At 39.5% G+C, this 15,547-nt stretch overlaps 1 protein-coding gene across 1 annotated transcript in view; it reads left to right on the top strand.

Annotated features, from left to right (window-relative positions):
• VSNL1 (visinin like 1) overlaps positions 1-15,251 on the top strand; it is an 85,701-nt gene extending 70,450 nt beyond the window's left edge. The window contains exons 3-4 of the mRNA XM_030944594.1: positions 13,083-13,298; positions 14,212-15,251. Of these exons, the coding sequence (XP_030800454.1) occupies positions 13,083-13,298; positions 14,212-14,409 (414 nt within the window). The 3' untranslated portion in view covers positions 14,410-15,251. The remainder of the gene's footprint in view (positions 1-13,082; positions 13,299-14,211) is intronic.
• Positions 15,252-15,547: the final 296 nt, after the last annotated feature.

Raw genomic sequence — 15,547 nt, 5'->3', positions numbered from 1 at the left:
GCTGTGCCTCACTGGGGACTCAGCCTGCAAATGCAGGATGATCTTTTATCTGGGAATTTGAGTTTTCATTACAGCTACTTAAACTCCATGCTGTTTTCACCTGATAGTCCCAAGCAGATGGATCCAAAAAATAATGAAGTGATAGGTCAGGTATAAAAGCTGGTAGATGGCTTATTTATGTGTGATCCCATGAGCTCATTTGTTATGTTGCTTGGCTTTGCAGGTTCTCTGGTGTCCACCCATGTGTGTAGGTTGTGGGATTAGATTGATGCCAGCAAAGCACTTTGGGATCACTCAGAGTTCTGTAGGTGTGAAAAGAGCTCTTTTTAAAATTGAAAACCTGTTATTAAGTACACATCTTACAAATTGGCATAGCTGGCTGCATCTACAGATTGTTGTCTCTCCTGAGACAATGGGAATGTTGATATCTGTCAGGGGAAAAGCACAAACTGGTTTGCTGTGACTAGAAAATGTACATTGCCCTCTTGTGAAAACACAGCTCTGCTGCAAGAGAAACAGCCAAGGATACATTTCAGTTGAAAAGTCAACATATTCTGCCTCTCTATAATTATAGCTCAGGTTAGTTGTTGCTTTAGACTGACATCGCAGTGTGCTCACAGGACAACATGACCAGATCTTTCCTATTTATGTACACAGGGTAGGGGAAAAAACCAGCTTTTTTTCCCCTTGGCTCTGCAGTCATCCTGGATTTTAGTCTCTTCATGAGCATGCTGAACTGTGCTGTCATTGTATTGCTGTGACAGCTTCACTTGTATTTCAGCCTCATGACAGGTCTCAAACACATGATGCTGCGGCCTCAAATTTATATTGTGCTCAAGCTTCAGCACCACTCCATCCACCCCTTTCTCTCCCTGTAATTTCAGATCAGCACGTGAAATAGGTAATTGTAGATTGCAGGTATTTATGCACATTACTGGACGTGCTACAGGACTGATGTTCATTGGTAAATCTGGAAGAACTATAGGTACATCATCAGTTGAGGACAGAATGAGGAAATAGCACTTTATATTTGAGTTGAGAATTAAAGTCTTACTCTTCACTGAGATATTCATATATTCAGCCTGTAGTCATGCAAATCTTCATAACCCCAAGAAATCGCTAAGTTCTCACCTGGAATGGGATTTGGGTCATGCCTATATTGGGTTTTATAACCCATCTTGGGATTTATCACCCCACTGAGGCAGCACATCTCTCCATTGAGCAATGAGCATTGAATTGGTGTTTGTTGGGCTAAATGGGCCAAACTATTTAAACACATCAACTCACAAAAATATTTTTTAGGTGAACAGTGCCACTGGAGGAAAAGAGGGTATATTCCTAGATGAGATGTGTAGGTCCTGTGGCACCAGTTGGATACCAGGACTTTTCCACAACTGAGAGGGTGTCCAAAATGTTCTGAATGAGAGAAGTTAGATATAAACATTTTTTAGGGTAGGGCTGGAAAAAGTATTGATGCTGATTGCAGGTAGAAGTGATTAAATTTGAGATCTTCTCTCTCTGCCAGCAGGGCTTTATTTAGATTGAATTGAGACAATTTTCTTCAAGAATAATCTGGACAGTTGTGAAAATCTACCTTTTTCAGTGCTTGTTTTGAGTATATGCTCACTGTTTCCCAAATGATGAGAGCCAAAACCTTGACACAAGGAGTCTCCAGCTGGCAGACTTCTGTGAAAATATCATTCAGCTCTGGGAGCTTCCAGAGAGCTGGCAGTGTGCTGACATTCTAACAGGAGAGACTGAGCCATTGGAGGTGCAGGCTCTTGCCAACGCTTGTGTATGAAAGGAAGAGCAGAGCTACCTCAGAAAGCAGTCTCTGATTGACATTCATAGATTTCAGAGGATTAAAATACTGTTCCTAACTGCTAATGGTGTCTTCTTGGGTGAGTGTTAAAATGTTGAATTTGAGAGCTCTGGAGCTGTGGTTTAGGATTTTGCCTTCTTTCTCATGCAGTGTTTGTTCCAGGGTCATAGCAGATGATGCTGCTAAATCTGCCCTGGCAGCTGGACCAGGTATCCTCTGGGCTCCTTCCCAGGTGCAGCAAGAAATGCCAGAGTTGTGATTTCTAGTTGGACCCTAGACCCCAGCCTGGCGCATAAGCTGGTCTGTATTTTGACAGCACTGAAAAGTATTGTCACCCATTAGCTTGGTAAGCTGTTATTTTTATTTAGACACGTCCTGTCCATATTTCAAATTTCTTCTCTTCTATTTTTTAACAGGGACTAGACGCAATTCTCCTGTATTTTTGTTCAGTCAGTATTTGTTACTTCCTCAGAGACTGGCTGCTTTGTAGAAGGTCATTTCCTGGGCATATTTCACCCTTAGGTGTTTGGATGTCACTGAGGAAAGATGTAAAGAATTTTGAGATTTCTTTATAAGGAAATCTGATTGTAACTTTATTTATGAAGATGTTCTCATCTCTTCATAAAGATCTCATGCTATAAGAAGGAGGAGGTTGTCCTGTTTTTGTAAGAACATGAACTCTAAAGCAGTTGAAATGCCAGGCCTGTCATATATTTTTAAATAAGATGTCACATGATGTCTCTGTGAAACTCATTGCAATCTAGAGACAGCTGCCATAAGACAGTGGTTGTTCATTGAATGCCTCTTACAAATGGGTTATTAAATGTGTAGGGTCTTTGACCTCTAAAATCCTTTGATCATCAAGAAGACTCTAAGATAGGAGTGTGTTGTTAAAATGCAATAGATGAAATTCATAAAAGCTCCCCTGCTGGAGGAAAGACCCCTCACCTCTATGAAAGAGCAAACAATTGCAAGAAAGCTTTCTTGTTTAATTCTCATCTTCTTGTGACTTTGGTTTTGATATTTTTCATTTGTTTGAGAATTTAACACCTTTCTAGAATAAACTCATTATATTTTATCCTTAATTACATCTGGTATGAAATATGAGTCCATCAAGTGTAAAATATACATTGTTACTGTGCCTCTAGAAACAATTCGTCTCTAGAGAGCATTAGATGCAGTCAGCTCACAGAGGAGATATGAAAGAACTTGTGGATGTCAGGAGCCAGGCTCTATCTCCCAGCTGTAAACTTTAAAAGGATGCTTTGGGAACTGGCTTCCCAAGAACAGTGTTCCTGGGAGGCTCCCCCTTGGCAAGCATAAACTAGAATCCTTTAGGAAAGCAGTTGGTAGCATAATAGGTTGGCTGTGATTATACTGTTTATTGTTCAACCATTAATGTCTACACAGCTTTTTAATCACCTTCATTGACTCTGCGGTAGGAGAATATTAAGGATGATACAGTGTGCTGCTCTCACAAGAGAGGAGAGTGAACTTCTCTGGAGGCACATATGACTAATCAAACTCCTTTGAGTTCTCACCCCCATATTGAACTCTTTTTTTTTTTTTGCCATTATTGTTGTTATTGTGCTCTTGCATGCTTGCTAAGGACTGAGTAGCTGTTGTTGTGTATTCATGAAACCCTGAAGTCTGATTTATTTAACATGTTTACCAGAATACTTGGAGGGGGCGGAGGAGCACAAATCTCTTACTCATATTCATTAATCAGCGTGGAAAAGTAAAAGTTGCTCCCCAGTGTGAGATAGTTGCTATAATTATAGTGCTGGGCAGTTCAAATTGCATCATTCTACATTTTTGAGCGTGTTTTTGAGGTAATGTTTGTTAAATGGCAAACATTGATTATGATACATCCTTCTAGTTATGCTTTGCCATGTCTATAAAGAGATCTTGTATTTTGCTACTTGCAATTTTATTTAGTTGGACTTCCAGGTTTTTAGCAAAAATGATGGGAAAATTCTTAGCGATCTGATTTTGAAAAGAAATTTCACTCACCAGTCCAGTGAAGATGTCAGTTTTACATTTGTCAAGCTCAGAATTTTATGCACAACTGAAGTGATGCCAGGACTGAAGGTCCCTGCATCAGAAGGTGCACAGAGGGAAACTTACTCCATAGGAAAACATTTAGCTACACTGAGGTCCTGTAATAAATAAAGCAGCAAAGAATCAACATCAGAGAAGTGTATTGCTTAAGTACTTTTTGTTGTGTCTTCCTTACAGATGACTCCCAGTTATGTTATTGAAACTTTGGGCACTATAATGATGTCAAATAGTGCATGCAATGAGATATCCTGGTGTTGGAAGAATGGGCATGGATAGTAGCTTTCTTTTAAGCATGCATATTGATGCTTGTTTTGTGAGTATAGTCCTTCTCACTTTTTAGAAAAAGATAATTTTTAATTAAAGGTAACTCATTCTCTCCAGATTTTAGAATTTGTCTTATACTGTCCCTTTTTACGGTCTTACTGCATTCTAGTGTTAAGATTTTCATAGACTAAGTATATAAATAACTATAAGATCTTGAAGGAACCAAGTAGCAGGTAGACCCATAGCTAGTTGACTTTTCTGTAACAGAAGAGGTTACTCTATTCACAGGTTTTTTTTTGCATCAGTTGTAGTTTAATCATGAGAAAAAGAGGCTGAAATTCAAAATTACCATGCACTGAAGGATTTAAGGCTACATCAGCAGGCAAATGCAGGAGAGGAGGCACTCTCATTTGCAGTGAATCAACAAGCATCATGTTCCAGTTCATAGTTTAGGTTTATGGATTTCCCTAACATGAGCCCTTGTGATCGTGTTTGATACCTGGAAGAGTGGATAAACCCATAGAAACCCACTGGAAGCTGATAATACAAAGTTACCCTGATAAAAAGTTACTGAGGAAACAGAATCTGTGGGTAATTTCCCCCCTCTGAAGGTCCACTTCATGGAATTCACAAAAATCTGCATCCCCAAGAGTTGATTGGAGTTGATTGGGATGAATTCTGGGAGGAACTCTACTCTGTGGCATGACACTGTCTTCTTTAGCTGGCCTGTTCCCTCAAAAGGAGACACCTTTGGGAGCCATCTAGTACTGAGTATCACCAATATCAGTATCCACATTTTGTCTCCATTGGCTGAGCACAGCCAGTACCAGCACAGCACCAGCTTGTTCAGGGAGATGGCATCTCTGTGTGAAAGCGGTTATCCATATGGCCCACAGGGAGGTTTTCTACATCTCTTCTACAGAAAGAAAATAATACATATGATAGAAAAAAATAAATGGTATATTATGAGCATTTTCTCTTCTTGCACCATTTTACACAAGGAACAAGAGTGTGATGCTCCTTTTATGATTTCAGACATCCTTTGAAAATCTTTGTTCAAGACATCTTCCTCTTAGGGGAGCTGGTCTGTGAGGCTAAAGCCAAGGGTACTTGAGAGCTCTCACTGCTTGAATACCTGTGGTTTATTCTAGGCCTGCCCATGCAGCTTCTTAATTACCAGGAGGTGACACAAAGGGTTGCACTGCTCCTGTCTTCTTTCCCAGCCTTGTGAAAATCCTTTCAAGTCACAAATAAACTTCTTTCAGCCCCCTTGCACTGTATTTTCCTCTTTCTTCCATGTTGAGCTTTAGGTTTTATCCAAACGCTGCTCAGCCAAGATTCCTAGATACTGTGACTGTCAATATCAGCAATAATAACAGTTATCCATGTGGAACTGCAAATGTGCACAGCACTTCATGTAAATAAAAGTGGGTTTTCTTAAACATCACTGAGTTCAACAGGATTGTCTCATTTCTAAACAAGAACTGATTTAGTCCATCCCATTGATGTATGTCTCTATAGATACACACATACAGATTCTCTAGGTGTATATATAGGTATAGTTGCATGATCCCTTGCACCAGAATGCTGATATTTCAAGGTTTTTATATCCTGTTGGGCTTGTAAATCTTGGCCCTGACCTTTGAAAGGATTTATTTTATTTGAGAAGGATAGATATGGACAAAAATACATTATCTTGGAAAGCTGTCTTCTTAAAACTGCACTGTGGTAAAAGAGTCTCTTTTTATTAATATTACTCTTCATGAGAACAGAATTGGAAGGGTTACGTAGGGATGAATCTCATAGGTCAGGCTGTACAGAATTTTTGCAAGGCTACCTGAAAACCTATCTGCTCTCAGCCTTATTGCAGAAGAGAAGCTTTAAGACACACCTTGCAGCAGTTAAAAATGCAGGCCTGATTTTAAATTATTCAAGACTTCATTTCAGCACAGTTCCTCTGTGAATTGCTGGATTGCTTTCAAACTCAATACTGAAACTCAAAGTCAATAAGATATGCTTAGGGACAACAGAAAAAATGACCGCACCAAGTTGTTGCCCACCTGTCTCTTCTGTGTTATGTCAACTATTGCTGCTTTTGCTGCCATCCTACTTTCCCCTTTTGGGGTCCATTCCATTCTCTTACCTCTTCTCCCTTTTGGGAAAAATCAGTTCTCTGACAGGCCCAGCTACAGCCATTTTCCTTCTCTCTCTACAGTTTCCTTTCTGCAGTACCAGGCTATAACAACTCCATATGTAGAGGAATTTTAGGAGGACACATTACATAAGTATATGAGACAGTCAGATATTTCAGGCACAAGTATTTTTTCCTGTAGTTCCATCTGTATATTCATGAGATGGCTGTCTCAGACTTTAGTGACTCGTGTTTCAAATTCCTTTTTGGCTGGAAATGGCACTTACTGATGCTTCTATAGCCCTGTTCTTTTGGGAAATTTGTACTAAGGACTTCACAACACAGCAGGCATAGCATTAAAGTTAATACTCTGAACCTTGGGAACTAAAATTCACTGGGAAAAAAATAAGTCTCTTTCAGAAATGAAAAGAAGTCAGATGATCTTTACTGGAGGGGGGAGAAAAAAGAGGAGGGGAAAAAAAGGCTATATCCCAGTGTATCCTCCATTTGGTATGTTCCCAGATTCCTGGAGAGATAACATGGTGTCAAGAAAACTGTAGCTGTAATTAGGCCAGGATGCAGCCACAATAGAACAGGATCCTGATAGCCCTGTGCTGTCGCTGACCTTGGGGTAGTGCAAGACTGTGCCAAACTTAAAATAAATAAAGTGTTCCAGTGCTGCTGCTCGGTTAAGGAAGATCAAAGAGAAATAACATTTAATCAGTGGTAGTTGTGGTGTTAAGCACTAGAAATACTAATTGTTTTGATGAGAATTCTCCCTGAAGATTTTTTTTTATCAGCACTGAGTAATAGCTGAGCTGCTGGTGTATTGACCTATAGCACTACCACAGCTCAATTAAGTTTCTTATTGTTCAAATCTAATCAGAGAAAAGCTGGGATTGAAAATCGATTCATTTCCTGCTAGTTAATGACTAATTCCCCACAAATGTGAATATAAAGATTAACTTTTCATGTTGAATGTTTTTTTAGAGGTAGACCCTGCCAGATGAGTGTTTGTGAAGAAGAAGCATGGCTCTTCTTTTCCCATTCATCTTCCTCCAATCTCTTGGAGTATTCCAGCCTTTAGAGTCTTCTCTTAGCCTGTGGTTTGTGTTTATTCTCTGGTCTCTTAACTCATGTCTTACACAATTGAAAGGAACTGCTATTGATAATTCATGGTCAACTCCTAAATTCTCAAATATTTCTTCTCCATATTCTTCAAATGAGCATTTCTGTGGTGGTTAAAAGACCTGCAAGGAAGAGCAGCTTAGTCCTTAACCAATAATGTAAGGGCTAGGCACAGTCTTTGTGATCTAGGTGAGACACAAACTCTTTGCTGATCCCACTCCAGCCTGTACAAGTTGGGAATTTTCCAGGTGAACCAACAGAAGTTACATTTCTTGGTTCATCTAAATACTTCTTCTTTATGTAAAGAAATAACAGCTGTTTATAAACCTCCTCATGTGTCTCTGCATGCACACGTGTTCACAGCACTAAAGCTACTGAGCAGAGACATGAGCAAACATCCATGAAGTTTGACAGCTCTCCCCAGTTCTTGCCAGCTCTGTGACTTCCACTGCTGCAGCATCTGAAATCATCACAAATCTTTTTTTGTATTTATCCTCACAGCGCACCTCTGAGGTGGGGACAGTTCACAGATTTACACATGGAGAACTGCGTCCAGGATCTAAAGAGACATTCAGATTTAGATTTAGATTCTTTGGTGGTCCACAAGATTATCTTCTCCAGAGGCTCAGCCCTGTGCTTTAGCTGCTGCTAGAACTACAGAACCACAGCTGTGGATGGTCCCTTCTCCTTGGGACCCTCTGACAGATTGAAGCCAGGTGTCTGGGATATTTCTGCCTTAGGTGGGATATTTCTACCATACACTGCAGATGTGCTGGAGAGTGCAGCAGTCAGATCTCTTCTAGAACAAGGAGAGATGTGTGGCTGTGTCTTTTTGTGCTGGCCTATTTCTGCCCTTGTTACATCAGTTTTCATTTTTACAAAGAGGTGGTGGCAGGGACAGGCTGCAGCCCTGCAGGTCACCCTGGTACCAGAGTGGCACAGCCTTCCCAACAGGTCCTGGCAGTCACAGCCTGCATTCCTCTTCCCCTTCTGGTGTCTTAACAGAAGTGCAAGAGTACATCCACTGTAGTAAATCTCAATTTTTTTTTTCTAAAGGAGACAGCTAAAGAGTAATCTTTTTTCTTATCTCATCAACTCCCGTGTTGTGCTGCTGGCAGGAATCCAGAACTTCATCTTCTCAGAAAATAAGCAAGGAGAAACATTCTCCCCATCATCATAGGCATTGTCCCCAGTGAGCTCAGTTCTGAGGAGCTGTAAGACCAAGCTAGACCAACAGCTACCTGCATCTGGGTTCAACTTTTAGAGGTTTGGCTATTAAAAATACCTGTCTGAGCTTCCAAAAGCAGCCAAACTTTCTGATTCTCAAAGTACTCATGTTCTTCACTTACAAAGTTAACATGGATGCCTAGCAGACTTACAAAATAAAACACTAACAAAGTAGATAAGAAGAGTAGGTAACTCCTTCCTAAAGCATAACAGCATTAAATGCAAGGTTTTCCCATGAGAGCCAAATGCTTGGCTTGTTTTTATGTGCTGGCCCTTGACAATGGTTGTTCTGCTCCTTGCACTGGCTGTGTCCCCTCATCCCCCTTCTCTGCTTCAGCTCTCAGCAGAGCTGGTGGTGCTGAGCCCCAGATGGGGCTCTGATAGGGGAATCAGCAGCTGCCTCTTCCACCCTCTCCAAGCCTGGGGTACAAAGCCCTGTGCCATCTCCTGCTTTCCCACCTCCTGTTCTGAGCTCCAGCTCCCACACCAGCTCTGGAAGCTCTGACCTTACATCAGTGACCTGGGCATGTGTGGGCAGCATGCCCTGCTTTCTGTACACTAGTGAAATTCTAGTTTTCTCTGTTTTATAGCAGAATTTCCCTTTTAATAGAAATGCATCCCAATATCTCATGATAAAACATCATGTCAAAAACAAAGCACTACTCAGGCCAGTCTATAAATTCACTCTACCTCATCCTATTAAGGATAGAGAGACCTTTTCTTTCCTAACCCCTCCCTATCACTGGGGAATTTGGGGAAGTCGATTTTGAGGGCTTTTTTCTTTAACCATGCTAAAATTTTGTTTTAGCCACATGCTAAAATTTTAGCCATATGCTTTAGCATATGCTTCCCGCTTTTGCAATAATTCCCTCCCAAAGATGATCTGAATGAATTGATCACTGGGTTGCCTGTGAACAGCATCACTTCAAAGAGGCTAAAGCAGCTGCAGCCAAGCAGATAAATATTTCCAGGTATTTGATCAGTTTCCCCAAGAGTTATGTACAATTTGTAGGTGTTATTTCCTAGCTATTCTGATTCCAGGACTGATTGAATGCCCCCCAAACATCAGACAAGTGTCCAGAAACCCAGTGGGAGCTAAGAATCTGCAAGACAATCCTCATACAAAATTTAGAAGCAGATTAAGGGAATTTTATTAAATCTTCCTTTTTCTTTTCTTAAGTGGCAGTTGACTGTAGAGATAACACTGTTCACACCCCAGCATGTTGATCCAACTGGTTAGAAAATACACAGACCAAGCAAAAGATGAATCCTAGAATGGGTTGAAAGGTGCCTTATAGATCATCTACTTCCAACATCCTGGCACAGGCAGGGACACCTTTCTCTAGACAAGAGAGGCCTTTCATTAGATGAGGCTAGAAAAGCAGAAACAAAGGAGTGAACAGTGTTGGGTCACCCATGGAACTGGCTGGTATAGTTTGATTTTTGGACAAAAAGGGTAAATGAGGAGACAATGCTGCTGCATGGAGCGCCCTTTTTAGTGGCAGGTTGCAGTAGAAGGGAACTTGTTGCTGTAAAATGTAGATTGATCACCTGGTTGAGACTTTGCATGGAACACTGAAAGCTGAAGCTGTATCTGAAAATCCCATTTGTGTTTCTTTACTTTTTTTTATGAAGTATTCACTGAGCTCATGCAAGAGGCAAACTAAACCACCCTCCTCATATTCCCTCTGACAAAAACTTGGTGTTTGTCTTTCAGAGATCCCTGTCTCCCATTGTCACTTGGCTTAGGCTGCTCTGAAAGTTTTTAAAGCCTGTGCCTTTATACTTTGCTAAGGCCTCACTGTGTTTTAATAGTCAAAAAATGTTTTACCAGAGCTGGCATCTTTTGCTCTGTAATTGTTTTAGTTTTCTTTACTTCACGTCTTATTTATGAATAGTTTCAAAACAGGCCAATGGAAATCTTCAAGTAGGTTTTTAAACAAGTTTTGACAATGTTTTTGGGTTGTCTGAGCTAAAAATATTACAAATCAGCAGGTACAGACTGGAGAACAGTGCCTTCAGTCCCTAAAGGACATTTTACTGCATTTACTCCCTACAGGAAGAGAAATAGGAAAAAAAAATTAAAAGCAGGTAACAGTTCCATATGATGCTGTAAAGGCCAAGTCTTAGCTAGACAGTGCCACTGTCTTCTTCACCTCAAAAAAGAAAAAATCGTGGTCTTGTATGTGATAAAAAATTAGAAGGATGTTTTCCTAACTGCTACATGAGGCTAATGGTTTGACCAGCAAAAAGGTAGGCACAGCTTGCTGATCTGCTCCAGTGGGAGACTGAAAAATATGTTCCAGAACAACTTAAAAATGGTTTTCAGGATCTCCAGCCAATGACCCTTCCTAATTCCCCACTTTGCTCTTGGACTCTTACATGTTTTGGGGTATCTGACACTTCTTCCCCTTTTGTGTAGGTGTGCTTTTCCATTGTACTTTCATTCTTTGGTCTCACCAGTAAGTTTGCACCATTTCTGTATTTTGGTTTTCTGGGCAGTGAAAAGAACAGTCTCAGTTCCCTCCAGGTATTTACCTTTCTTTTATAGAGACTGTCACAGGAACAGAGATCAGGCAGCATCCTCAGCAGCAGTCAGCTCTGAGCAAAAATACTTGGAAAGACTGTAAAATTTTGAAGTGTTTTGTTCTGTTACACGTGTCACAGGATAGTGTCATCAGCACTTAAAAAGCAAAAGATTTTTTAAAAGCTGTTCAAAGCTGTCCTTTCAGCTTTGAACAGCCAGCAAACTCTCTAGAATAAAAGGTGGGGGACATGGAATTGATGGTGGAATGCAGGCCATGAGAGCCATTTCTTAACCTCTCAGCAGGGGGCTGGAGAAGTGCACATTCTACACATCCAGATAAAATTAAATATCGCCGATGTTAACATTTGGAGCTGGAACAGGAATTGGAGGGGGAGCTGGGTCATGGACAAGAGGAAGCAATGAGGAACCTCAAGATAACATTCAGGTTTTGGATAACATTTGCAAACTTTGTTCTGACCCTGAATGCCAGGCTGTGAGCCCAAGGAGCCTTCCCACGGAGGGAGCTTTCCTTGCTTTGACAAAAGGGTGAGGCTGTCACTAGAAGAACAACTGAGCAAAGGCCGGTAACTGCAGCCACTGAAATCCTAAGTTGTATCAGAGAAGCCAAATATCTTTGTATTTTGATGAGCCCAATCATGAACATTTTTAATGGCCAGAAAGCAGAAAGTACGGAAGGATCTGTAGTAGCACCTCAACCTCTCCATCAGTTATGATTATCAAAACAGAAATAGGGCTTGGGTTGAGTACAGGCACAAAAGTTACATTTTCAGGAGGAGACAATACCAAATGCTCTTTCAGAGAAAACAGAAAGTTGAAAGGAAACTTTCAGGTTGAGACCCCTGTGGCAACACAGGAATGGCTCCTGACATGATCCACATGGCCACATAGTGCAAGCAGCTGGCTGAGCTCTAAGTTTTGCATTTTTAAGGCAAGACACAGCTCTGGATGGGGAAATGGAAAATTGTAAAATGCAGTTCCACTTCAGCTGTCACTGCAGACTTTCCTTCAAGCTTACATTATAAATGCAGTACTTAATAAGAATTGGAATTTTAAAAAGAACAAAATAAGATGGCTCTCATATGGGGAGTAATGCATGTTTATATTTTAGGAGCAGGAAAACCTCTGTGAAATTGTGCTGGGAATATAATAACAAACATTCTTTGTATATGGTTCCTGCACTTCAGGACTTTAAAACTCCCTTTCTTTAGGAGTGTGTATTCTTGAGTGTGGCCCACAGAAATCACAACTACCTGTTCAAATGTCTTAAACCATACATTTACTGTGGGGAAAATATATCAGCTGAAAACCTACATGTTATAGTCATTTAAAATACTCTGTTAAGCTACATTCATTTGAAGAGTTCACTGAAGGATATTAGGATGTTAAACATGAAAAGCATTGCACTGTATTGTTTAACTGAATCTGTTTGCAGAACGGAACATATGTTCATGTGGGTTTTTATGCTACATGTGGATTATTTTTTTTTAAATAAATGAAGTTATATAACAACAATCCCACACATATACTTGGTTGCAACATATCAAGGGCTGGTTAAAATTCTCTTAGAATGCACCCTGGCTTCCTTATTTCATAGTCAGGGAATATGACAATCTACCATTTATACTCAACTTCATTTTAAGATTAATCAAGTTAATTTAGCTTTAAAGTAGCATTATATATATTTGTATTATAGTTTGTGGAAACCTGAGGAATTTTTATAGAAATAAGTTTTTAATAATCATTCCAGTGTAACTGCTAGGGAACCTTACATTGCAGATCCTCAGTTTCCCACAAAGCTCATCAGCCACTCTTCATAAATGCCTCACTTTAGTGTTTTGCAATCACATATACAGCTCTCTCCATTGCATTAACACAGTTCTATATATGGTTTTATTTTGCAGTTCTTTCCATATGGAGATGCTTCTAAGTTTGCCCAGCACGCCTTCCGAACCTTTGATAAAAATGGAGACGGGACCATTGACTTCAGAGAGTTCATTTGTGCCCTGTCCATCACCTCACGAGGCAGTTTTGAGCAAAAGCTGAACTGGGCCTTCAACATGTACGACTTGGATGGTGATGGTAAAATTACAAGAGTGGAAATGCTGGAAATTATAGAGGTGAGATCAATATGACACTCAAGAACGTTATAACGTTAATAAAATTTGATTCCTTGTTCACACAGACTTTAGATTTTAGGCTCACCAGAGGCTGTAGGGTACATTAAATGCACATTACACATTAATCCTGCACTGACTGGTGCCCAAGTGGTACAAGCACACTCACATATTTGTTAATAGATGTAATCTCTGAGTATTGCAGAGACTACATATGTACATATAATCTTTTAAATATCCTGAGATTTTTTCCCCTGATGAATGGATTAATCACAAGAACAGCATAGGATTTACGAAGCCCATCTCAGTCACTGACACCCATGAAATTATTGCACTGTAGCCCAAGTAGCTGAAGCCTTACTGGAGATTAACTTCAGATGATTACAGAAATTTACAGAGATAACAACACGCTATTTTAAGTGAGCTCTCACAGATGGGCTTTAAGATGACCACAACTTGTAAGAGGAAGGATAAAGTTTACCACCTTCGTCATCTGCCACAGTAGTTAATACCAGATTGTGCCCACATGTACACACAGAAACCTATTTAAGGGTGGTGACTTCTAAAACAAATTATTCAGACTTTATGTGAAATATTTCATCTGAACAATTGATACAGAGAGTAAGTTACAAGAGTTTTACATTGTGAAACAGGAAGCCAAAGAAATTCATTCTGGGATGCAAAATGTAACCATAAAATAAACCTACATCTAAAGAAAGTAAAATATATTCTTCCTTGTTTTACATATCTGGACTTTGGATCCTTATAAAGAAAAGCAAAAAAAAAAAAAAAACCCTAAAACCAGTCTTTAGAGACTTGCAATCATTTTATTGTTAGAACATATTTCCAGAATTTGATCACATAAAAAATTAGATTGAATTTCATGTTGAATTTTCCATTTGGTTTTTTTCCAAAGGCCATCTACAAAATGGTGGGCACTGTGATAATGATGAAAATGAATGAGGATGGCCTGACGCCTGAGCAACGGGTAGACAAGATCTTCAGTAAGATGGATAAGAACAAAGACGATCAGATCACACTGGATGAGTTCAAAGAAGCTGCAAAGAGTGATCCGTCCATTGTATTACTCCTGCAGTGTGACATTCAAAAATGAGCTCGTGTACGACGCGTCATAGACTGCACAGAAGTTTAATGTTCCATTCAGTTTGCAGCTATTTCCACACACACAAAAATTTGCTTGGACTACCTATAAATGGACTTGCTTCTTGTGTTTGAAACACTTGTGTGCATGAGAATGTCATTTGCTAAAGAATTTTAAAAGTATATATTATAAAAATAAACTGCCACAACGTGATGTGTGCAATGTCATTTCATAACAACCCTCTTCCTCTGAATCCTGTGCAGCAGGCCTGTGCTGCAGTGAATTATATTATTTATTGTTCATGTTTTACTGATGCTAGCTCTGTGTCTCCTAGACTGAGTAATGTTAGTGACACTGAATTCCCATGGTAATGTTAACTGTTTATTATAAATCATGTCACCATTCTGCTGTAAAGTAGTACTGGACAGACAGAAGGGAAGAGCTCCTCAGCTCCCAAGTCTGGTCCACACGTGCTTGTATTGTCAGTGGGTATAAATGTACTTCATTTGCATGCCTTTTAGGTTTGCCTTAATTCTTACCTCATTTGCATCCCTTCAATATGGAAAGAGCTATGTCAGAGGAATGCAGTATATTAAAAAAAAAAAGAAAATCCTGCTAAAATTAACCCTTTAATTAAGAATATATATAAATATATATATATATAATGTTTAAAATATTGTTTTATTGCAAGTTTAAAGGTTTTATTGGAAGTGTATTGATCTTTGCCAGAATTTTCAAAAGCTTCTACAGAGGTTGCAATATATATGTCCCAAAATAAATTTATAACATTTGACCTTTTCCCCTAATTCTTATTTCATGTCTTCAGCATGGTAATAAAAAAAGAAAAAGTTCAATCTCTTTAATCATCTGTCACTGCACACTGGGAAATATGTATTTCATTATTGAAGCATGAAGAAAACTACTTTACACTCACTCACTAGAAGAGTCATATTATACAAAACCAAAAGTTGTAGTTCTTGTATTTAAGGCTGGAGCAGCTGTTGATGCTCTAAGATGCTACTGCTAAGATTTACCAGTGCAGCTACTAAACCTGTGCTGATTTTTAACCTGTGTAAGTGAAATACAGTTTATTTGCTCAGCCTAAACCTGGTTTTTAATGTTTTTTCCCTCCTGAAGTAAGAGACTTCCC

The sequence above is a fragment of the Camarhynchus parvulus genome, chromosome 3 (assembly GCF_901933205.1).
Source record: "Camarhynchus parvulus chromosome 3, STF_HiC, whole genome shotgun sequence".
Taxonomy (NCBI): Eukaryota; Metazoa; Chordata; class Aves; order Passeriformes; family Thraupidae; genus Camarhynchus; species Camarhynchus parvulus.
This window is presented reverse-complemented; position numbering and strand designations above follow the sequence as displayed.